Raw genomic sequence first — 27,125 nt, 5'->3', positions numbered from 1 at the left:
ATATATATAAATATATATATATATATATATATATATATATATATATATATATATATATATATATATATATATATATATATTTATATATGTGACTTTACACTAAAAAGATGAAATAAACAAAATGGCTAACAAAAAAGCGTTAATTATTCTTCGGGCTATGTCTTCATATAGGAATAAAACTCAAATAATTAGAAATTGTAAAGATAATCTGTGAAAAACAAAAGCCAAGGAAGAAAACTACATAGATACCATAGATAACCTATATTACATTAATTTCGTTAATTTACCTGGAACAGAACCAAGAACCAATATTCTGATTTTTAGCGGGCTCTCATAATAAAAAAAACTTTTTAGAAACTGGGACAAACAAAAATTAAAAGTCATTGCATTCTTTATGATATATTTAGTATTCTATTTTTTTATTATTAGAATAATTCATTTTTATATCGAGGAAAGATAGACGCACCAAAAATAAAATATGTATTAAACCTTTCCAATATATCAAGATATTGAAGATGTTCTAATAAAAAAGATAAGATTTAGTTCGTAATATATACAGTGTGTCCGTAAAGTATGCAATAAATTTGACATTTCGTAAATAAAAAGGCTTTTTAAAAAAATCTAAAACACGACATTTTACAATAAAATTTCGTTATAAAAGATGATACACGGCTCTTTTTTAAAGGTAACACCCTGTATTTTAGGACATTTTTAGATCGATAAAAATGAGCTGATTTCAAAAAGATATAATACTCGGGTCTAATGGATATAATTTGAAAGATATACGCTTAGAAAATAAATTATTTATTATCAATTGCAAAAAAGTAGCCTAATTCTAGTTTTTGATAAACTGTAATTATTTTTAGTAACGTTCAATAACACTTAAGTAGTGCAATAAGTGTATTAATTCGTGAATGTTCTGTATTATTGCTTAGAATTAATTTTAAGTAGAAATGAATTTGAGTGTAAAGCAAAGAACTGATATACTTCTGATGATTGGGTATGGAGACAAATCGCGAACTCAGATGGAAGTGTGTAATTTATTTAATGATAAATATCCAGAAATACCCATCACGCTGTCAACAGTAAGTAAGATTGAAAAGAAATTTCGAGAAAGTGGTACGGTTGAAAACCTCAAATCAGGTCGTCCCTCTGTAAATTATGTTACAACATTAGATGTTCTACTTGCTTTTGAAGAAGATGTGCACACTTCTGTTCTTAAGGTAAGTAGTGATTCCGATGTTTGCAAAACAACGATACACAAAGTACGTAAAAGTAAGTAAAGTAAGTAAAATGCACAGTTGTATAGGAACTAAACCAGGATGATCCAGATAAAAGAATACAATTTTGCGAAATAATGTTAACAGCCACCGAAACCCTCTCTTGGTTCAAAATATTTTTTTCCTGATGTGGCTACATTCAAATTAAATGGCGAGGTCAACCGTCAGAATTGTAGATACTGGGCAAAAGAAAACTCCAACTAGATGCCGGAACATCATACACAATACCCGCAAAAGGTAAACGTATGCGCTGGCATTGTAAGAAATAAAATGATTGGACCCTACTTTTTCGAAGGAAATTTAAACGGGCCAGCATACCTTTAGTTTTTAAGTGGGTATGTCGTACCTACTTTAGTTAATTTATTCCCCAATTAATATATATCATCAATACAATTAATCTTGGAGGTTTTGATAAAAGTTTATGCTTTAGATGTTCGAAGGTACCTAAATGAAATTTTTCCGAACAGGTGGATTGGAAGACGTGGACATATTGAATGGCCAGCGAGGTCGCCAGACCTCAATCCTTTGGATTATTTTATGTGGGGTCATTTAAAGAATTTAAACCTGCAAATATTGGAGACTTAGAAACAAGAATTTGTAAAGAAATAAACAATCTTTCTCAAGAAAGCATAAACAAGGTTCTACCAGAATTTGTACAACGTTTGGGTTACTGTCAAATACAACAAGGGCTACAATTGGAACATTTAAGATTAAGTCATGTATTAATTACTGGATTACTTTCAAGTTATTTATTATAATTTATTTATAATTTATTAATATTTTAATTCAATAAAAATTAATTTTCTAAGCGCATATCTTTCAAATTATATCCGTTAGACTTCAGTATTATACTTTTTATGAATCAACTTATTTTTATCGATCTAAAAATGTTCTAAAATACAGGGTGTTACATTTAAAAAAAGAGCCGATGACGTCATCACTGTAATGTGTATCACCTTGTATAATGAAATTTTATTGTAAAATGTAGAACATTAAATTTAAAAATCGACGTGTTTTAGATTTTTTAAAAAAGCTTTTCATTTAGGAAATATCAAATTTATTCCATACTTTACGGACACACTGTATATATCAGCTGTAAAGGGGACTAGATGAAGATTTTCGCTGGTCACGATGTCCTTCAGTTTACAGCCGTAATAAAATATATTTTTATATTTAACTACATAATTTGGTAATATTTTTTCAAGAAACATATAAACATTAATTATAAATTAATTTGTTATAAATTGATTATTATTCTATTATTTGTGTCACTACGAAATAATATATTTTGTTTATTTGATACATTTTAAATGTTACTGATTATCGAGTCGTCGGCAATTCTTTCCTAATCATATCGTAAAGGTCACCGCAAGGTTGGTCTTATAAAGTCTTGTAACGTAAAAATAATTGAAATTTTTATTTTTAATGTTAATATTGAAGTTGTATTTAAGACTGTGGAATCATGACACTAGGGTTGCCATTTTATCTATTTTTAGGTACGTTTTTTTATGTTCTTCTTTTCTTGATATATATATATATATATATATATATATATATATATATATATATATATATATATATATATATATATATATTGTGATGATGTATTATTTGTGAATGATGTTTTAATGAGCAATGAGTGTTTTTTAATAATATATTTATATAGGGTTTTTATCGCGGTTCTCAAAGAATTAGTTTGTAAGCACTTTTTGGAATTATCTTTATTATATCTATTATGAAGCACACATATATATTTAACATAGCCAGTGTTAATTTAAAATAAACTATCTTTAAATTGAAATTCTTATGAAACTAATTAAATTATGTAGACAATGTAAATTTTAAACAAACTATCTTTAAAATTGAAATTGTTATGACACTAACTAAATTAAATTAACAAAATTTTGTACCTTTCTGTCACAGAATGCCTAAATGAATATGTTCTCCACTATATAGATTTTAATTACCACCCAATGTCTTCATTCTCAGCTTCGGTTATCCTTGTTTTTGTGAAATTACTTTTACCAATTATCAGCTTCCACCAATTTAAGATATTTTTCTTCTTAATAGCATTTATATTTATTCTTCTCTTTAATACGCCAATATCCAATCACCATATAATTATTATAAGTTGATTTATACTAATCTCCAATCATAATATAATTTTTAATTTCTTCCAATATCCAACCAATATTCGTCTAATATACTTTCTAATACTATCAAATTTTAATACTAAATCACTGATTATTGCATACTTTATACTTTCTTCCTAATTGTGACTGATCAATTTTGAACTTACTGAACAACTGGCTTCACTAACTGTAACTAACTGTGTCTGTCTTCTTAATAACTAACTGTCTGACCTTATATTGACTTTATAGTAATTGACCTGCTGACTGACTGGACTCGATTGACTGAACCATAATGATTTCATTCTAACTGTAACTGCCTGACTGGCCTGCTGACTGAACTACTTGAATCCAAATCACCGAGTATTTATAACTTTTCAATGTTCCAGAACCATATAGCAAGAAATCCTATTCCAATTTTTCTATATATGAATGTTCTCGAAAAAGTATATCTTGAATCCACAGACATAACCATATTCGAGAAAGTTCTTCCGTAAACAAAGGTTAAATTCTGTGTTCTAGAGAAATCTTTACTTTTCTATCTAGAATTTTGTTGACATTTAGGCTTTTCAGATCAGAATGTAAACTTATATGTAATTTAAACAATCTAAATTAATAAATTACACTACCTCAAATCCGTAACTACATATATGTAAACTAAACATTTTAAATAACAAATAACCCCACTTTATATTCGCAACTATTATTTAAATGTCTGTCACTTTCAGAATATGTATAACTGGTTGCCTATGCACATGGCTCACCTAAATATATTTACAATATTATAATTATTAAGAAAAAACTTTTTACACTTATTATATGCTAATTTCTTAAAAACGCCCTCACATAAATAATTTTTATAATATTCCCTAGTACATATCATATTAAAATAACCAAATACTTTTTATATCTAATATTATCTAGTGTGTAACTTATAAATTATTTTTAATCACTATTTTTCTTTCTCCTATATAAAATATCATTTCAATTTATATATATATATATATATATATATATATATATATATATATATATATATATATATATAAATAAGTATATACAATGTATATCATATTTACTATATTTAGTTTTAATATTATTAGTTTTTGGCAACCTTCACTGTTACTATTTAATATTCACAAAATATTTTCATTCCTGCAATCTTCAGTTGTTTTTTATTCACTACTCAGTGATTAGTGCCAAACATAATTTATGTTCTTTTGAGAGACTGAAATTAAGAAATTTATAGACTAATCAATTTAAAAGCCTGAATGGAGAGTTATTAAAGGCAAGAAAAGTCGAAATAAATTGATGGGTGGAATATTTTAGGTAAGGATTTCATATAGAAGACGAAGAAGAAAATGTTGAAGATAAAAAAGATAATCTTTCGAGGTAACTGTATAAATATTGCACAATATAACACAATAGTGGTGCTTAAATAACTTTTAAATGAAATATGGAGACAAAGATCGCTGCATTGTAATTGGATTGTTCGAACAGTTCCCAAAATATAGAAGAAAAAAGATAATTATAAATGTTTTCTCCAATTATATTGTGTCGCTGTATGGACATAACCTAACTTAACATTTGTAGAAATAGTTATTGGGAAATGCCAGATTGGCTTCATAATATGGTAAATTTTATGGGCTAATGCTTAAATTATATAAGGGTCTACAATATTTAAACAGTAAAGCGATATTTAGGGCACTGAACATAAGTAACCTATAAACACCAAATCAGTTGGTTATTTTACCTTGAAAAGTTGAATTTTGATCTAGGGGACCTCTCTGAACCTTTTTATATAAAAAAAACAGACTACGTGAAGTCTTCTTTCTGCTGTATAAAGGGTGTAGAACGTAGCACGGACGTTGAAAATTACAATCAAATTCAAAGTATATAACCAAATAATCTAAATACGCCATACTGATGACATCGATATTATAAGAGAACTGAAAAAAGTGTACGAAAGACGTACACTACAAAAAATAAGCTTAATAAAAAACACCAATAAAAAAAATACATGAAGATAAACACATAACGCCGAATACTATAATCCTCATTATATAAGCAGTCGTCACCGAAGGACGCTTAAGCTAGCGGGGACAAATGAGCGGAATCCAATTTAACCTACGTAATATTTTTTCACCCATTTTTTACTAATTTATTGCCACCCTAATAATTTTTAACCACCAAACCAACCTTAAGGTGAGCGACTTAAGGTTCAAGCTAGCATAATTGAAAAAAAAAACTTTTCGCCGATGGCATATTTTTTACCCAATTTTTACTAATTTATTACTATTCTAATAATATTTCACCACCAAACCACCCTAATGGGAGCAATTCTGCTGACTTAAGGTTCAAGCTAGCAGAATTCAGAAAAAAAACTTTTTGCCTATAGCATATTTTTTTACCCATTTTTCACAAATTGATTACCACCCTAATAACTTTTTACCACCAAACCACCCTTAAGGGGAGCTATTCTGCTGGCTTACGGTTAAAACTAGTAGAATTAAAAAAAATAGTTATGGTATAAGACAGTGCTCTGCTAGGTTTTTACGAATTTATTACCCCACTAGTAATTATTGACCCTCAACTACTCCCTATGAGAAGTGAATAATTCTATTGAGTTAGTATTTAAGGTGATAAAAAATCTATTTTTACAATTATTTTACTGTACTCTACTGTAACTGAAAATATAAATTGCTTGCCAGGTTTTTACTGAATTTTATTCACCATTTTTGACCCCCTAAGCCACAGTTAATGGGAAACATTCAACAAGCTACGCATCCACGCTACCTAAATGCGAAATCTTTTTGGAAATACAAAAGTGCTCTGCTAGATTTTTATTATGTTTTTACCAGACTAGTCATTGTTTTTACTACTCTACCCCAATTTAAAACATTTTGAAATGTTACTCTGTGCTAACTAATATTTATTTTTTAAATGTTTAAATATTGAAAATATAATAATATGTACGTTATTACAAAAATTATAAAATTTAACAGTTTTAAAAAATTGACTCTGATTATAATAGTGAGTACCTGGCTAAGAAAAACCGAATCGTGAGTCCCTTTTATGAATATAAAATAACTGAAATCAAGTTGAGTATTAGTAAATACAATGTAATTGTTATATTTCACAGAATAATTACCAGGTGAAAAATATTCCAATTAAAACAATTTTATTATGTCTATTACATTAATTACCTAATCGTACAGGAGGGTCGGGACACCTTGCACACCTATTGTTAAAAGAGTAAAAGATTTGTATTTATTGGGTACATCCAAAGACCTGAGCGAAGTGTACCGCCAATCAAGAAGTGGGGGCTGCAGTCTTAATCGGATATTAGATTGATAGCGCCCTCTTCACTATTATTTAACTTTGGCAATAAATTGAAAATATAGCGCCTTTATACTGTCCCTAAGTATGTTTCATGCTGAGTACAAAAGTTTTTGAGTAATTTTTAATACACAGTAAACACCAGTGCACATTCATCTACGCACGATCACGTCTATAGTAAATTTTTAACTCTTGAAATGTGAAAACGTGCATTTTTTTATTTTTTTATACCAGACGAAAAAATACGACCTAGCCGAACATTGTAGTAGGTATATTATAAATAAATAAATATATATATATATATATATATATTAGTTCTGCTAGTTTTAACCGTAAGTCAGCAGAATCGATCCCTTAAGGGTGGTTTGGTGGTGAATTTTTTTTAGGGTGGTAATAAATTAGTAAAACATGGCTGAAAAAATATGCCACCGGCAAAAAGATTTTTTTTAATTTCTCTAGCTTGAACAGTAAGCCAGCAGAATTGCTCCCATTAAGGGTGGTTTCGTGGTGAAAAATTAATAGGGTGGTAATATATTAGTAAAAAATGGGTATAAAAATATGCCATCGGCAAAAAGTTTTTTTCTGAATTCTGCTAGCTTGAACTTTAAGCCAGCAAAATCGCCCCCTTTAAGGCTAGTTTGTTGGTTAAAAAATATCAGGGTGGTAATAAATTAGTAAAAAATGTGTAAAAGGTTATTACTTAGGTTAAATTGGATTCCGCTCATTTGTCCCCACTAGCTTAAGGGTCTTCGTTACCGAAGCAGTTAACGAATTTGTATACGTAGGTGACCTTATTACCAGTGGAATAGACTCACTGCAAAGAAAAACGGCATAATTTTCACGACCTATAAGCAAAAACAAAACTAAAAAAAGTTTTGCTACAAAACAATAATACTCCATCCTAAAGCCGAAACAATGCAGAACGTGAATTGGTGTTCTTCATCGGTGAAGAGAAATGGAGATAATTATTAGAAAAAGGCAAAATCTAATAATCAACGTGGAATACCGTTTTTTTTTAATAATAATGATTTACGATCTCTGGGATATGGCAAAACTGTCTATTTACGATGGACGCCTGCTGTCTCGTTAGCTGTTGGTAAATCAACACGGTTAGAAGTAATCTTGGAAGCTGATGCATAGCACGTAGGTACTTACCCCTCCTACCCTTCTGAGGCGAGTAAGGTCTGGTACGATGAGTAGTGAGTGTAGTGGTAATCAGTATGGAGTGGTCTAGCGAAGTTGTGTTGGAAGGGTGAACAAAACCGAACTAAACACTCGATCTTGGGAGGAAACGCTCCATGGGGGTAGTTATCAAACAGTAAAATGTTTATTTATTTCACAGTTACCTGGCGAGCCAATTGTACTTTTTTTCCTTTGCGGAATTATCTATTTTCTATTTCTCTATAAATAAACAAGCAGTGTGATCGGGACTTGACAGAACGTGTGCAGGCGCTCTTCGCCATTTCACCTTGGCGAAGAGAAATTAGAAAATAGATAATAGTGAAAAGAAAAGAGATATAGGTTGGCCCGCCAGGTTACTCTGAAATTAATAAATATTTACTTTTTGATAACTGCCATAATACAGCATGTCCCTTTCAGATCGAGGGTTTAGTTTAGTTTTGTCCTTCAGTTAGGGCATTAAAAATGTCAGTAATTTGGATAATTTATACAATGATATACCTTTCAAAAGAGGTTACACCATCTCAGTGGAATAAAGCTGTTATAGTAGTCATACACAAAAAGGTAGATATAATAGAGCTAAAGAACTATAGACCTATTAGCTTGTTATCTCACATTTATAAGTTGTTTCTGAAGATAATAACTAATAGGTTGAAATCAAAACTAGACTTCTATCAACCTTTCGAGCAAGCAGGATTTAGAGCTAGATACGGAACAAATGATCATTTGCAAACCATTAAGTCGTTGATTGAAAAAACCGTTAAATATAATAGACCCCTGATACTTGTCTTCATCGACTTCAAAAAAGCATTTGATACGGTCGATCAAAGTGAAATGCTCCAAGCTCTAACACATATTTAAAAGAGATCACCGATACATATCCCCCATCAGATACATTTATCAGCATGCTACAGCCTGTGTAAGACTTAATGAAGATACTGGGACCTTTTGTATTGAAAGAGGCGTTCGGTAAGGAGACAACATGTCTCCTAAATTATTTACAATTTTGCTAAAATACGCTTGTAAAACAATAGATTGGAACGAAAGGGGCATCAATGTAGATGGCAAACTTTTAAATAACTTTAAATTTGGAGATAATATCATTCTTATTGCAGACAGCTTTGATCAGGCACAGATAATGCTCCAAGAACTCCATACTGCCACAAAAAGAGTTGGTCTTAAAATAAATTTTTCAAAAACACAATTTATGACAAATTTAGTCCACAACAAAAACATCTCAGTAGAAGACAAAGATATTAAGCCAGTTGACTCATATAAATACTTGGACCATGAGATCAGAATAAGTCGAGACAACCAAACAATCGAGCTGAAAAGAAGAATAAACCCAGCATGGGCTGCATTTGGAAAGATAAAGGATATTTTTACGTCTAAGATTCCAATATGTCTGAAAAGAAAATTATTTAATCAGTGTATTTTGCCAGTGATGGCCTACGGCGCAGAAACCCTAGCAGTCACAAAAACAACAGTAAGTAAACTACAAGTTGCGGAAAGGTCAATGGGGAGAATTTCTCTACGAGATAGAATACCTAATGCTACTATACGCAAAAGATCAGGAGTAGCAGACGTTATTGAAAGGATAACAACACTAAAGTGTAACTGGGCAGGTCATGTAGCAAGATCAGTTGATGACCGGTGAACAAAAAGAATTTTGGAATGGAGACCCCGAATAAAAGCTAACAGAAATAGAGATCGACCCCCCCCCCCCAACGAGATGGACAGATGACATAAAAAAAAGACTACAAATTGTATTCAGATGACGCAAAATCGCACTAAGTGAAAAAGCATGCGGGAGGCCTATGTTCAGCAGTGGACGTTAGAGGCTAGTTGATGATGATGACACAATGATAAAAATTCCAAAATAACTTCGTTAGACCGCTTCATGGTAAAATTAGCACTACACTCATCTAACCAGACCCTAGCCCAATCGGAAGGGTATTGGGGGTAAGGCCGTACTATTCATCACTTCATTCTTCCTAGTTTTCTTTGAACCGTGTTGATTTACCGACAAACGACGGAACAGCATGCGACCACCGTAAATAAACATTTTTGCCTTATCCTATACCAAATATTGAGGAGAAAACGGTGTTTTACGTTGCGTTGGTTCCCGTCTTTAAATTTTGTCTATTATGTATTTTATATTTCTCTTTGCCAATCAAGAACGCCGCTCCATGTTCTATCGGATCTTGGCTTTAGATGGTCATATAACGGAAGTTCGTTTAGAACATACTGAAAGATAAGTCGTGTCTGTGTCCGCGGCAGAAGCCCATATATGTTTTGGCCTAAGACAGCGGTTGTTCTGCAGATATCAAACATTTGACATACTTTAGGACCTTACATTGGGAAGATATTATAAGTCTGATTGATATTCAACGGAATTATCTGGATAGAGTGAGAATTATCCAGGCATAGTGTTAAAACTATATTATTCTGTTTAAATAAATAACCATTTCTAATTTAAAGAAAAACTGAATATGATATTTATCGCTGTTTTAGTTATTTTAAGTTCTCAATGCTTAGGTATATCTTTTGTAAAATAATTCTGTAGTAGATTTTTACCGGAATAATATTAACCGGAATAAATCAAGAAGTTATCAATTTCATTTGCCTTTTATCCAACTAATTTAAATAATACACAACGTATCCAGGTAAAACTAGTTTTATCCAATTTCGCAGGTTTCGTCAAATATATAAATTTTTATCATAAATTAGCGTAACAATATTGTAAAAATTTGGATTTCGTAACTTTTCTTTTTAACTCAAATTCGAAGAAAAACACAAACCTTTTTTTCTTATTTATAGGACTGGTTCACCATTTTTATCTATTAGATAATCTAGTAGTTTTAAACAGGCATAATTGTGATATCAAGAGAATAAATGTGAGTATACGGATTTACACATTTCTAAAGATATTAAAAAATTTTCTCTGTTTAGGTTTTTATATTCGCAAGGTAATAATAATATACAATAAATTGCTTACATCTTTAGGGATACGAAAAATATCTTTAAAAAAATCTCACAAGCACAAACTTTTTTAACTATTTTTATGAAAAAATACGCACACAAGCACTCGTAGCGTAATTTTTGGTAGTTTTATCTGCTGGTACCAAAAGATGACGCAAGAAAAATATTGATCAATATTTTAGATGTGTTTAATTTGTTAGGGACAGACGAAATGCTGTAAACCATTTTCACATGGAATAATATAAATATTAGTTGACATACATATTGATAAGTTACGGGAGTATATATTGTAGATTGAATATTTGAAAGATATTATATTGTCTCGTAGACTTTTCCACACTATTAAAGATATTTTATTCCCTACATCTATAAATCAGTCCAAAACTCTTGACTTTGCCCATTTTGCCTGGAGAAACTTTTTTTCAGCATGTTTTACTGATTTTTTTGTACCATCAATGTATTTCGTTTCTGGCACAAATATAAAAATTACTTTGTTGTATTTTGCGAATTATTGTAAATACTGCTTGCAGTTCCAAATTATTACAGACTCATAAGTTGTAGATATTATATATGTATTAAGCACACTATTGGGCACAGAAATCTTTTGTAATAAGTTTGACTTAAAATCTTGCAGGATTATTTCCAAAGGTTCTTCCAAAGTTTCTCTGGTAGAACCAGAAACCTTATTCCTACTTCCTTCTTTAATTCTGGCCGAATGAGAATTATAAGTGGGAGTATGTTTTATGCTTAGAGCGAGTTTCACATTTTTTATGATGGTATTTGGTGTGCGTTAAAAGTCTTGTTTTACGAAGATAGCTGTAGGCATACTTATGAATAACGTTGTTCTATCCTTTAAAATCCCCATATTTTCAGTCAGATCTCTGAGTTTTAAACGCTAAGCCCGTTTAACAATAAACGCACTTAAAGACCGGTCCTTCTTATATGAATATGCAGACGAGGTATATTATTTGCTCTAAGACTACAGTGAGACACAGTACCATTGCGCATGCTACTGTTCTACCAAAACAGTTCTGTTAATTTAATTTCTTTCTATTATTCAATCAAATAAGGATCGCTTTAGTGGGATTTAAGGAACGTTGTTTTTCTAAACACTGAAACTGGGTTTTAGGCATTAGGGTTTTATAGCATCAGCAATAATATTGTCTTACTTATGTTTAACCAGTATAACCAAGCCGTCGGCATGGAACACGAAAACCTTCGATTTGAAGCTTTTCTAAAAGATTTTTAACCATCATGGAACACAGCACAGGTGATCATACATTTCCTGGAGGACATTTTACTGATAGACTGATAAGTGTCGACTAATTACCGAATCAGATGGCTATATTTCTAATAGCTAGCATGTACTTACTCCAGTTATTGATGGATAGTAATATATCTACGTTTATCAGCTGCGATATTTTCATTATACTATTACTAAACTACTTTTTCCTACTTTTTCAAAAAATGAAGTTTAAGATAATATGCATATCCAACTATAATTCCTATCGAGGAATCAATGACGTATCATCATTATGTTTGAATATAGCTTAAGATCTAATTCGTATTGAACTTGGATATAAATGTAATAAATCGATAGAAACGATTAGAAGAAAATTGATAAGCAAAGAAAGCAAAATATCCGAAAATCAGTTTGTATTTATGGAAGCCAGATTAACAACAGATGCAATTTTCATTATAAGACAGCTGATGAAAAGCTACAAGAATAAAGAAACACATGTTCGTAGGGTATTTATTGATATTCAGAAAGCATATGATAGAATTCCTCGAGATGTGTTGTGATAGCTCAAAAAGAAAAAAATTGCCGGTGACCGTTTGCATATGAAAACAGATTTGACTCAGGTATCAGATAACAGTGAATCTGCAGCGTAAGAATCGCTGATGCTTAATGTATGCTGTATGTTTATGATGCAGTATTTTTAAAAAAAATACTAAAAAAGATTCTGAAGAGAATCCGACACAGTAAATATAAACTCTCGAAGAAAAAGGTTTAAAACTTGGCGGTTCAAAAATAATGACTTGTTTATTTAAAAATGGAGTTACTGCTACAAATATAATCATAGCTTCGATCACCAAAGTGGTTTTAATAATAATTTTAAGTACCTAGGATCTATAATAAAGAGTAATGACAAAATATATGGAGATGCATGACGTAGAATCAGCGTGGGATATATGAAATTGACGGAGGTGAATAGTGTATTGTATGAGAGAAATATTTCAGTAAAACTAAAAGAAAAATTGTATAAAACTTAGATGGATGAACGGAGAAACAAAAAAGAAAAAAATAGAAATGGAGAATTGAAGAAATGGAGTTGTTTCAATTAACTTGAGTGTTTCTTAGTTTTAATAAACATAGAGAGAATTAATAAATATTTAATAAAATGTAGTATATATTCAGAATAATTAACAAAATATTAGAGGACAGGACCTGAAATAATACAAATATAAAACCTTATAACATACTGCTTCTCTGTTATAAGAATGTAAAAACTATCAATGACGCAAAAATGACTCTTGTATTTATTATTAGCGAAGGGGAATTTTTTATAAAAGTAAAGAGCATAAGAAAAAGGGATAGACAGAAATAAAGAAATAAATGAGAAAACGTTAAAACAACATGAAACAACCTAAAGGAATAGGTAAAAATCGACTAACCAATCAAATACTTAATTTTAATGTGAATGCGAGTAGAGGCGTAAGGCTCTCCATATAAAGATAAATCAAACTTTGATGCCAAAACATGCAATAAATGACTTAAAAATGGAATGATCAATAATTAAAAATTAAACAAAATTATATAACAATCACAACTATGGTTCATCTGCTGAGTATTTTTAAAACATTGTGTTTTTTTCTTATATGGATTTATGTACTATATTATCTTTAGCAATTCATAAACAGACTGTCAATATTATTAATGTCTTCTAGAGCATCCTCGAGATATTTTTGAGCACTGACAAACAAAACGAAAAAGATTATTTGTAGAAATTTTGTGAAATCACATTTTAAGATGACATTTATTTTAGGAATCCAAAACCAATCTGGACATTTGTCTTAGACCTGAATACGATTATACTCAGATCAATTTTCTTGTTCATGGCCCAAAAGATGATCCATACACCTTTGTCCAACAAAGATGTTCTTTAAAATCTGTTTTAGATAATTGCCTACATAAAACTGTTGATTATTTGTCAGTTTGTTTTAATGATACCATGAACCAAGGTTTAGAAGTTTGGAAAAAGATTGATAACAATATGGTTGAATATGTATGTAGGGATAACGCCGAAGTAGCACTGGGTATGTATGGCAAAATATTTAATTTGCTGATTTTATAATTTTGTGTATTCTGCTATTATTGCCACGTTTATTAAACATTGAATTATATGCACTAACAAAATTGTTAAATATATAATATGTAATATCCTCTATAGAAATTTTAAAATATTCACAAAATATCATTAAAAGTCAAAAGATTTAATCCAGAATATCTCAAAACTGAGAAAATTTATCTTAAACATTTTTAAGCTAGTAAATTTAAATTAGTTTGTTGACAAATTAAACTCCTAAAAAAGATGGCTTAAATTTTTTATCTACACAGGTACTATATTCGCTCTGTGCGTAACTGACGCGACACCTACCGCCTTCATCTGACAGTTTTGGAGTCTACCAATTTTCAGGTTAAACATATGACATTAATGACATATCTTTGACATTGTTAAATACAGGCGAAATTGACAATTATTAATAATTAACTTTTTAACTATATTTTTTCAGTTTATGTACAAAATAAATGTAGTATTAAAAACTGGGTTTCTCAAAATTCATCATAATATATCTTTTTAAACCCAAACAGAAAAGAAAAGTTAAAAATCTAGTACTGGCAAATCAAGTTTTTCACGTGAAAGAGCATATAATTAAAAACAGTAATAGTAAAAGTTATGATATAAAAGCTAAAGTCATCAGGCACTCTGCAGTTAGCTTGAAGCCTTATAAAATATCATTTAAGGTAAATTATTTAAATATTTCCTATTTTAATTGCATAAAAATGATGTTATGTGATATTTACTTTTTCATATTAATCGCACGGATCCATATTTTTCTTTTCTCTAATTTATATGTAATCTTTGGAAACCTATAAAAACTACACTTGCTATTTTTGCTATTATTAGCACAATTAAATACGCAATATGTATTTGCACACATTTTTGATAAAATTTATGCGTATAAAGACTCCAATTGTGTCATATTTCGCCGCTACGCACGCTGGCATCGTTTCAAGGTACCCCTACCATGGTCACGCACGGAGCGAATAGGATTATCATTCTGTACTTAGGTATGTTAAATATTAAAATGTATGTGTCGATAGCAATTAGAGTAAATTGTATACTCACGCTTTATCTAGCCTTTAAGAGCGATGCTGGGAATATTATTTATATTCCACTGTGCATCAACAATTTACCCATATAAATTACCATCATTCTTGGACTCATTGCGTCGAGTAAGGACGATAAATATACGAAAATGGTTGCGTTTCAATTTAATTTGAGTCTTTTACCACTCCCTAACACGTGTTCTGGGTCTACCCGTCATCAAAGAGAGTTTGTAAGAACACTCAAACCAAATCAAAACGCACCGACTACTCTGGCAATTATAGAAAAAATAATTAGTAGAGTATGCTACTAGAGACATCTAGTGAGGAAAGATGAAGTTAAATGTTTCGATAGCAATTAAAGTAAATTGTATACTCACGCTTAATCAAGCCTTTAAGAGCGATGCTGGGAATATTATTTATATTCCACTATGCATCAACAATTTACCCATATAAATTACCATCATTCTTGTACTCATTGCGTCGAGTAAGGACGATAAATATACGAAAATGGTTGCGTTTCAATTTAATTTGAATCTCTTACCACTCCCTAACACGTGTTTCTGGGTCTACCCGTCATCAGAGAAAGTTTGTAAGAACACTCAAACCAAATCAAAACGCTGGAGTAACTGAGAGTTACATCGCATTAACAGGACAATATTTAACCGAAAATTTAGAATTTAAAACGGTTTTATTAGGCTGCTGTCAGTTTTCTAGAAACCATAATTTCTCTAGAAAAGTAAATTTTGCAGTAACTGATAATGCCTAAAATATGGTCAAAGCTATTAAAGATGTTTTGGAATGAAAACATTTAAATTGTTTTGCTCATACGTTAAATTTATTGGTGGAGGATGCACTTAAATGGTGTCGTGTACAAAGAGATAAAATAAAAAGTCTTTTTTTCGACAATTCCGCAAAAAACACATTTCAAAAAAAGTACCTTATCTTCAGAAAGGCTTCTAAAGTATCAATTATAACATAATAAAGTTCCCAAACGGCAAATCCAAGACGTGAAAACTAGGTAGAACTTCACCTATTACATGTTAAAAAGAATAACCGAGTTAGAAGAGGCAATCCGTTCCACATTGGTATTAGTTAATACAGACGTAGACTTAGACCAAATCTAAATAATAAAGACTGGAATATTTGTTTTCAACTTTTCCATATTTTACGGCCTTTTAAAGAAATAACAAGTACATCAAGTGGCCAAAAATATTGAAGGGTAGTTCAGTGATTGTTATGGTACGCTGCCAGCAAGAATCTTACAATAAAATTTTAGCAAACGGTAACCTTACGTCCATAGTATCCCATGTAGTACAATTACTAATATCGGGTTTAGTAAAAATATCTAGAGGGATAGAACAGAGTGGCACATTGTCATTATGTACATTTATGGATACACGATTTAAAGTGCAGGTATTTTCTGATAAAAATTCAGGTAAAAAAACAAAAGAAAAAGTTAAGAAGCTGGTGACTTCTATAAAAAAAGAAAAAGTCCATGGTGTATTTTTGATCAATTAATTAAAAATGACTAATCTAAACGTACACCTGTATCGAGAGTCCATTACAATGGTGGAAAAATCATCGCCAAGTATATCCGAACTTAACCACAATAAATTTATATTTAAATGGGAATAAGCCACAATTAAAGGTTAAAATACGTTTATTGACGTTTCAATTTCCACTTCGGAAATCGTTCTCAAAATACAAACTAATGTTTGTATTTTGAGAACGATTTCCGAAGTGGAAATTGAAACGTCAATAAACGTATTTTAACCTTTAATTGTGGCTTATTCCCATTTAAATATAAATTAATTTAAAATGCCACAATAAAATAGCTTCAGAACAATATTAACCACTATATTCAAAAAGTAAATGTGAACACATGTTCAAAATCTGGTTTAATTTTTAATAAAAGGACAAGACGGTTAACAAGAAGTGAAGTAGAAGAACTTATGTTTTTAAATGTCAATTTAGACGATTCGCGATTTAATAATAATGTGTAATGTAAATGTAAGTACGATTTACTATTTGCATTGCTTAGTTTATTTTTGGGTTGCCGAGATGAAAATCCTACGAACAATAGTGGGCAAAACAAGAAGAGACAGCGTGAGAAATACAAACGTTAGAGAGCAGTGCAAAATTCAAGATATTGTAAGATTTGGAAGGCAGTGTAAAAGGATGTGGTACAGTCATGTAAGACGAATGGATGAGAATCGACTCCCAAAAATTGCCCTAAAAAATAACCCGCCCGGTTCAAGACCTCCAGAAAGACGACCTAAAAGGTGGAGGGATAGTTGGCAATCTACCTCCCAGAAAATTAACCAGAGGCAGCTTCAGAATTAAACAGACCGAAAGATCTCCAAAAATAAGAAGAAGAGTTTATTTTTCAAGTTATAATAAATATATCCTTCATTAGTTTCTTCCACTTCAATAAATATACACATAAACGATAATAGCCATTATGTTTGTTTATGTAGGTATTCTCTTACTTGAAACTACTGTTAAACAATTATAGTTACTTGTTTACGAAAATCGGTTTTAAGAGCGTAGGCGCAAAATTTCGGGCCAATGCTTTTTAAATGCATTCATTTTTTTGAATCCTGAGAAAACTAACAAATATTTTTGAAAAATTTAAATGCAGAATAAAAGATTACATTATTACCGAGGGCCGAATGTCCCTTAGAATAAACAGAAAGTTTTTTTAAATAAGATATTTGAAATTCAAAATCACACTAAATTTTCTCTTTTTTTTTCCTGTAACTTATTAAAATAAACATTATAGAAGTTTACGGGGACTTTCGGCCCTCTGTAATAATGTATTCTTTCATTCTGCGTTTAAATTTTTCAAAAATATTTTTTAGTTTTCTTAGAATTCGAAAACAACAAAATGCATTTAAAAAGCATTAGCCCGAAATTTTGCGCCTACGCTCTTAACGATAAAACCGTCAACGACCCACCACTACTCTTACCTGTGTCCCTACTTTGATTTGGTGCTTTGACCACGCGACATGAGATGTTGCCAAATAATTTTGTATGAAGTTTTTTCGATTGTGGCGTTATACGCAGTTTATTATTTTTATTGGAAATAAGGCACAATCTGACTTAAAAATAAGCTTATTTTGATGTTTAGATTTTTAATTCGGAAATCGTACTTAAAATACGAATCAATAATACATTTCATTTATATAAAACGATTTCCAAAATGGAAATGAAAATCTTATATTACACTTATTGAAAAGTAAAATTGTGGCATATTCCCAATAAAAAACAGTAAGCTGCCATTTAAAACAATTTCGCCCAAATTTGATTATCTTAGAACATTGTTCAAATGCTAAAAAGAGAAAAAATAAAGACAGTCAAATAAAGCCAATAAGTTTGGCAACGTTACATTTCCCCTTTTTATTATATCCACTCATGCATGTTTGGCGATTTAAAGGGCAGACCTAATATGTCTCTCTCTTTTTAAACAGGTTTTTCTCACTCCATCTCAGATAAGGTTCATACCGACCATAAACTTTTACCTATACTGTATATATATATATATATATATATATATATATATATATATATATATATATATATCTATATATATATATATATATATATATATATATATATATATATATATATATATAAGGATTACTGTGGTGGTGGTGATCACTCTGTTTTTCGGTCAAAAGATGGAGAAAAAAGACAAAGAAGTTGGCTACTTCATCTATTTATTTAAAGACGTTTCACTCTCTAATCAGAAAGCATCATCAGTTCATCTAAAAAGCGCAATATGAAAAACCAAACATCCATTGAAATGTCAATATAAATGTGTTACCTTAAAAAGACATGTGGCAGTCAATGGTGTAAAATGTAAAGAAGCTTAAAACACTAGACATTAAATAGTTAGGTTGTATAAACAATCAATTGAAACTAAATACAGTTTACAATGTCTTTCAAACATAGCACAGCAAAAGATCATGTGGTTATAGTACATGTAATTTAAAAAAATATGTAAAAAAACTTATGTAAAAAATAAGTATTTGCCGCGAACTAACAAGATCATAGGATCACACTTCCAACAGTATGATATTAATTTATTTTATTTTTACTTTAGGTAACACTATTGAGTTTATTATAGTAATATTATAAAATGTGTAATGAATTATAACAAAATCTTCCAATGCTTACAGCAGACACCTGGCAAATGGGAGCACATTTCAGATCCACATAGCTATCACGTGAAAAGGCAGTGTCCTTGAAGTCAAAACATGACACACAACGAGGCGAGTTACCAACCGCTAATGTAATAAGGCGGTAAGTTTAAAAAATATATAAAAAAGAAGGTGAAAACCTTGTCTGTACGAACCATTAAATGAAATAAAAAGATGTTTAAAAACACCATCTTCCCTATAGGTTCTGGCTCGGAGAAAAGGAACAAACAAGTGAGGTCAATCTCTAAATATCATATAAGTGTCTAAGTTATAACTGGTTAGCCAGTCACAGGTGCAGATTCAATTCAACTTTCAACAGTCCAAGTTTCATAATAATGTGGAACTGAGAAATTAATGAGAATTCTATGAATCAAATTCATTTAAAAATTTGATTTAACTATTTCATCAAAAATTGTTATATATATATATATATATATATATATATATATATATATATTTATATATATATATATATATATATATATATATATATATATATATATATGTATATATATGTATATATATATATATATTTATATATATATATATATATATATATATATATATATATATGTATATATATATATGTATATATATATATATATATATATATATATATATATGTATATATTAAGAATAGTATGTTATTTTATTTTATTTGAATTTATTTAAATAGTGAAAATTTATGTAAACAAACACCCTAGGAGACAATTTTATTTAGAGCGTTAGTGTGTTTAATTATTGAACACATTTCCAAAAACTGCCTTTTTACGAGATTGCGTTTATTACCAAGAATCTTAACTTCATTAAAGTCAACCTTGTGATTAGTGTTAATAGCATGTTGAGCAAGAGCGCAAGCATGCTTGGATAAGTTAATATCACTACAGTGTGTAGTAAGACACCCTCGCATTGATCTCCCTGTCTGACCGATGTAGCATGAGTCACACTCAGCACAAGGTATGTGATAGATGACATTGACTTGTTCCAAAAGGGACAAGGCTGTTTTAGTTTTTGATAATAAGTTTCTGACAGTCTTGGCATTGTTATTGCTTACTGCAATTTTAACAGGTATATTATAATAAGGTAAAAGAAATAATAAGTTAGACTTACTCACAATCAATTTAATTTAACTAATCGGACGACCGGTTTCGCTTTCTATAATATGCAAAGCATCCTTAGGTCACGATACAAAGTTAAAATGGTGAAAATAATAATCCCATATTAGGGTGTTGTCTAATAAAGATAAAACAAAGGTAGGTGATATAAATTATATAAATTACAGTAATTATGCCAATATTACATGTCTGTGGTTTTATAAATGAATAAAATGTTTAAGCAGACAAGGTAAGACCCACAAATTGGTAAAATAGTCTATTAAACTGTAATGAATTAATAAATAAACAAATAAATAAAACATTACTTACATGCCGGTACTCTATTAATTGATGGTTGAAAGAACATGGTTCAAACTATCTTGTATTGTTGATTGGAGAACTCAGGTCAACTATTGTAATTGTTTAACAGTAAACGGGGAAGTTCTTGAGGAGACAGATTTTATCCAATGAAGTAGAGATAGGTGAAATGTAATTGTTTGTTTGATGAAAGTAATGTTCTATACCATTAGGTTCCATACTATAAATATAAATAACTTTAAAGAACTTTTTTATATATTATATATATATATATATATATATATATATATATATATATATATGTATATTTTATTTTATTTTTATTTAAATTTATTATATAAAAATGTGATAAGAAAAAACCCATTGTGGGACAAAATTTAAAGTAAACAACATATCAGGCCTAATTCTGCAAAATTAATGCATGATAAATTTGGCTCAAATTACTAATGTCGGTTCTCTTATTAAGGGTATTTGGATGTTTTAATATTGAACACATTTCTAAAAACTGTCTTTTAACGAGATTGCGTTCAGTGCCAAGAATTTTAACTTCATTAAAGTTTACTTCATGCTTAGTGCTAATAGCATGTTGGGCAAGAGCACAAGTATGTTTAGATAAATTAATATCACTGCGGTGTGTCGTAAGACGTCCTCTCAGTGATCTCCCTGTCTGACCGATGTAACATGAGTCACACTCAGCACAAGGTATATGATATATTACATTAACTTGTTCCAGAAGGGACAGAGGTGTTTTAGTTTTAGAAAACAAATTCCTGACAGTCTTAGCATTCTTAATTGCAATTTTAACCGGTACGTTATGTTTGTACAGTTTAACGAGTTTCTCAGTAACTTGAGGAAAATAAGGTAACGGTGAGTAATGGGTAGTAGGATTCCCAAGTACAGTATTAGGCAGAACAGTGTTGTTAATTGAATTATTTGATATTATTCTAAGTTGGTCACCATTGGGTATGTCATTTAAAGAAGAACCATAGCTTTGAACGAAAAGGTATTTATTAATAAGGGAGGATGGATAGGAATTCTCAATCAGAATATTCTTAAGTAATTGAAGGGATTCCCTTCGATTAATCGGATGTGTCAGTCTATTTAGCCTGCAGCTTAAAGCTTTAATAAGGTTTAATTTATATTTAAAGGGGTGACAAGAGTGGTAGTTGAGAAACCTATTAGAGGCCATTGGTTTCCTGTACCAACTTGTAGTTAGGGTGTTACCTCCCATTCTACTGACACGCATGTCTAAGAAGGGAATACTATTTGTGTTGGAGTCCTCAAGTTCAACAGTGAACTGTAAATGAGGATCAAACTTATTGAATAAAGACAAGGTGGCCTGAATCTTGTCTGGAGTTAAGGCTAGTAATAAGTCATCAACATACCGTTTAATAAAAGGGATTTGGAAATCTAAAAGACCCAAACAGTCAGATACTAAATTATCCAGTACATAATTAACCAGGATGGGAGAGATTGAGGAACCCATAGGTGTCCCAAACATTTGAAGGTAATATTTGTCGTTGAAGACCAAAAAATTAGTGTCAAATATTAATTGAAAAAGTTCTGCAAATACGTCCCAGGATACAGGACAGTTAGGTTGGATGGAGTTCCTGTGATTTCTTAAGGAGGTAATAACACTAGAAAGAGGTAAATTAGTGAAAAGAGATACCACATCAAAAATTATTAATAAATTCACTAAAATGAAAAGAATCAACAATATTAAAGTTGTTATTATAATTATAAGATGTCAGTTAAAAATTTATATATACATACATATATATATATATATATATATATATATATATATATAGATATATATATATATATATATATATATATATATATATATATATATATATATATATATATGTATAAATTTATTATAGACTGTTGATTTAAATATCAAGTGGTGTTTCTTGAGGATGTAGTCTATTTGGCCCACAAGATAAAGAAAACTCTTTCACTTACTGTCAAATTTATTTTTAATTCTTTTTCAAGACATCTGTTAACAAATAAGTATAAAAATTATAATAATTATTAATTTTCTTACTTAGTAGTCGTGAGATTACAGAATAAGTTGTACTTTACAAAACGCACCATTGTACATACATAAAAAATAAAAAAAAATTTTTTTCTGAAAATAATTAAGTATATTGTCGATATATTTGTTATTGTCGTGTTGGCTTGATTAATGTACATATATATGTGTGATGTTGCGGTGATATATATTTTTTCTTAATTTTAATATATGTGTGATGGTGCGATTTGTAAAGTAAACTTATTAAGTAAAAAAATTTATAATTATAACTACATAGTTTTTATACTTATTTGTTAAGGCATATTTTGAAAAAGAACTAAAAATAAATTCGAAAGCTTGACAGTAAGTCAAAGAGTTTTCTTTGTCTTGTGGGTCAAATAGACTGCATCCACAAGAATCACCACTTATATAAATATATATATATATATATATATATATATATATATATATATTTATATATATATATATATATATATATATATATATATACAGGTCTGTTTAAGGTAACACACATGTTATAACTTCTCTATGGATGTTTTGTTTTTCATATTGTTCTTTTTAGATGAACTGATGATGTTTTCTGAGCAGAAAGCGAAACGTCTTCAATAAATAGATGAAGTAGCCACCACAATTTTTTGAAGAGGGCACTTTAAAACCTACTTGCTTGTAACAGATTGACCACACACCCATCTCTGGTTCATATCGGACCCAATCAAAACCCCTAGCTTTCATCCCGGAAGTTTTGATCTTACGGTATAACTTGTATCCCAACTATCGAGCAAAGTCTAATTGATCCACAATTTCAGAGACCTGATGTAATTGTTTGACAAATTTTCTGCATCCCTTTTCTGGGCTGCCATTACCAAAATTGGTATAGCAAATTTGATAGATAAGCCACACTAATTTATAGTTTTTTTTTAATTTTTGTTGCAATAAAGTGTATATATCTATATGCACTGTATAAATTTGTTTTAATTATAATATTAAAATAATCATATTTTATACTCTTGCACATAAATTATTTGTGTAAAATTAAAGCGATACTTGTAATATTCAGTTTTGTAGCTACTTGATTCCCTGCTTCGGCCTTGGTTACCACATCTTTATAGTATTTGTGACATGTGTCAAACAAAATATACATATTATATTTTCGCACTTTTTTAATGAGTTATTTCTTTTTTATCAAATTAATTACGCGATAAATGTGTAACTTTGTATAACTATATAGCTCTTTAAAGCGCTAAAGACTGGCACGCTGCGACAGATCTTTCTTTGTGTGACTGGTTTAATGCTATACTGTATAATACAAGTACATCACCCGCCAGCCTTGATCAGATATCGCTACCCGCCGCGATAGATCACATTCTGTGTGTTCAAGCCTTTTCTCTCTTTGTATTTTCTGCTAACATTGGAGATTTCGCCCTTGATAGTAATAACTTTTAGGTTTGTTCCTATCGCTTCATTGGACATATACCAGTGAGCATTTACTATAATTTTGAAAAATTTACAAGTTAGAGTTACTAGCTGTACGCCATAATTGTATTCAGCAAGTTCACACGGGTTTTATTATAGATTTGTAGATAACTAGGTATATTGTGTTCTGATGTTAATTGCAATTTTCTGCCAATCATCGAGTAGAGTTTATGTAGGTTGAGTCCAAGTTGTTTTCTTTTAATACAGAAGTGCTTCTGCCAAGATAGTCTTTAATCCAAATCTAGACCTAGATATTTTGTGGAACTTACTTCCATTATTTGACATCATTTAAATAAACTAGAGGATAAGTTTTCCATCGCATTATGAATGTCTTATGGCACACGATTTGGTTTCATTTACTTTGATTTTCCATGTTTTATTATTTCTTTAAAATTTTGTTTAGATTCATTTACAAATTTTGTAATGTTTTTTTTAATTTATATGTGACGAAAGAACAGCGTGTCATCAGCATATGTGTCAGCTGTTGTTATTCTTTTAGTTGGTAAGTCATCATGCTTTTTAACAAAAAAGATATTGGATAAATGGAGGAAAAATATTTATATACATTTATATAGAAGTTCGTTGTGCCACACTTTTGTCAAAAGCAGGACTGATTTCCAAAAATAATGCGTAATAGTACCTATTTTTCTCCAGGTCATTATTTGTCTGTTTTATTAATCAATAAACTTTATATGGTACCATATTTGATGCTGAACCCAAATTAAGTGGTGGGATTAAGCTTCGCTCTAAGAAGATCAGCTCTAAACGTTTTGTGAGAAGTTTTTTAAATACTTTAGAGATCATTGGTATAAAACTTATAGGTCTGTAGGATGTCAACTTATATGCACATTTTTAGGTTTTAATATTATAAGAATTTGCGCAACTTTTCATTGGTTAAGGAAGTTATTGTGGACTAGAATTGTATTAAATATTAAATTCTTTGTTTCCTTTTCAGTAATGTTCTGTAATACTTTTGCAGTTATAAGGTTCTACTCAAGGGTCTTTCTAGGATTAATTTTCATTATTTATTTTCACATCGTCATTGTTTGTTTTTTACATTAAAGATTTCTTTACAAGTAAATTTTTGAGTAGGCAAATCCATTTGATCAGATGTTTCGAGGAATCTTTGAAATTCGTTATCTTCCTCTATTTGTACAAAGTCGTAGGATTTAAAAACATTTTTGAAATATTTCCCAAATTTATTTGCCAATTTCCTTTTATTTCTAGCTTAGAGTCCAGAGTTGTCTTTCATCATCAGGGGTATTCAGCTTCATTTTTCCTGTTGCATTCCAGAGAATATAACCTGTTGATTCTGTAGATGTTAATCTTTCCAGGTATGTTTTTATAGTTTGACTTGTAATCATGTATAAAAGTGTTTTTAATTCTGATGTGACCTTACTATAATGTCATTTATTGGCTGCTTTTCTGAATTTATGCCATTTTTTGAAAGTTTCCGATTTAAAAGTGAAGTTTCCTTTTTCTTGTAATTTTTTGTCTAACTACAATTGAGTTTTCATCCTTAAATATGTATTGTTATTACTACGTGCGTGCATATCAGGCAGTAGTTTTATTTCTTAATGTAATGTTTTCTAATGCCAGTTCTATATAATATTTTTGTCGATTGCTTTGCTTTCTAGTCGATTGCTTGGTCTAGTTTTTCTCTAAAAGCGATCCAATTTGTGTTTTTGTTGAATAAATGTGGATCTTTTGTTTTTTGCACTATCTCAGCGAAGTAGGTTGTAGAACATAATTGGAAAATAATCGGATGCAAGATTAAAGCTAAATTCTATGCGCATATGAATTTTTTTAGGATCTGAACGCCAGTAACTAGATTTACCTGTTGCTATCGAGTTTAGGCTGTTATTAGTAATAGTAATCAGTTCTCTACCTTATTTTTTATGAGAGTCTTAGTGATTTTAGAATAAGTTTCTCCGGGTTTTGGTTGCACTTTGACCTTTTTGCTCATAAGATATTTTTAGATGGGGTTAGAGAAAATGCTTAGTCTTTCTCCATTAGCATAAACTTCTCAAGAATTCACTAACTATGAGCAGGTCGTAGCATGTACATTTCCGAATTCAGATACGATTATATGTTTCTTTCACTTACCTAACAAAACTAGCAAAGAACAAAATGTTTAATAATATTTTTTTCATTATTAATTTTTAGTTAAAAGTTTTTTAGAGACCTAATATACCTGTATATAATTTAATTTTTTAGGTTTGCTTGCCAATTTTTTTACTCATAAAAACGCACTTATATGATTTAAAGTAGTTTATTGAATTGAAATTGGAATATTTGGACGGCATCAGGAATTTTTTAAAATTAGAAACAATTTTTTGGCTTATAAACAAATAGAATATCTCGGTAACTAGTTAATAAAATTAAATTCAGAAAACGGAAGCCCTAACAAAGACTAGTCAAGACTTTTTTTATAAAAGAAGTAGTGATTAATAAGATATAACCGGCCAAAGTTGACCGGCATTTGCGGCGAAGTTATATACAATAGAAAACGTATCACGTATAACGTAAACCATCTAAAAAAACGTATTACCAAATGCTAGAGATGCTTTAGTTTTGCTATAAATAAATTTATTTATTTACACTCTAGTCGTCAGAGACGAAACTGCCACTGAAACTCTAAAAATCATACGAACAAGCTGAATTTTTCTAAGAATGTTAAACCTGAGGCACCAAAAAA

General features: G+C 30.0%; 1 protein-coding gene across 1 annotated transcript in view; it reads left to right on the top strand.

Annotated features, from left to right (window-relative positions):
* Positions 1 to 2,606: 2,606 nt before the first annotated feature.
* LOC140441422 (uncharacterized) overlaps positions 2,607 to 27,125 on the top strand; it is a 43,638-nt gene continuing 19,119 nt past the window's right edge. Inside the window, exons 1-3 of the mRNA XM_072532144.1 lie at positions 2,607 to 2,776; positions 10,748 to 10,824; positions 13,957 to 14,227. Of these exons, the coding sequence (XP_072388245.1) occupies positions 2,743 to 2,776; positions 10,748 to 10,824; positions 13,957 to 14,227 (382 nt within the window). The 5' untranslated portion in view covers positions 2,607 to 2,742. The remainder of the gene's footprint in view (positions 2,777 to 10,747; positions 10,825 to 13,956; positions 14,228 to 27,125) is intronic.

Source organism: Diabrotica undecimpunctata, chromosome 5, assembly GCF_040954645.1.
Source record: "Diabrotica undecimpunctata isolate CICGRU chromosome 5, icDiaUnde3, whole genome shotgun sequence".
NCBI classification, from domain to species: domain Eukaryota; kingdom Metazoa; phylum Arthropoda; class Insecta; order Coleoptera; family Chrysomelidae; genus Diabrotica; species Diabrotica undecimpunctata.
The sequence above is the reverse complement of the archived record's forward strand: the minus strand, read 5'-3'. Positions and strand labels throughout refer to the sequence as shown.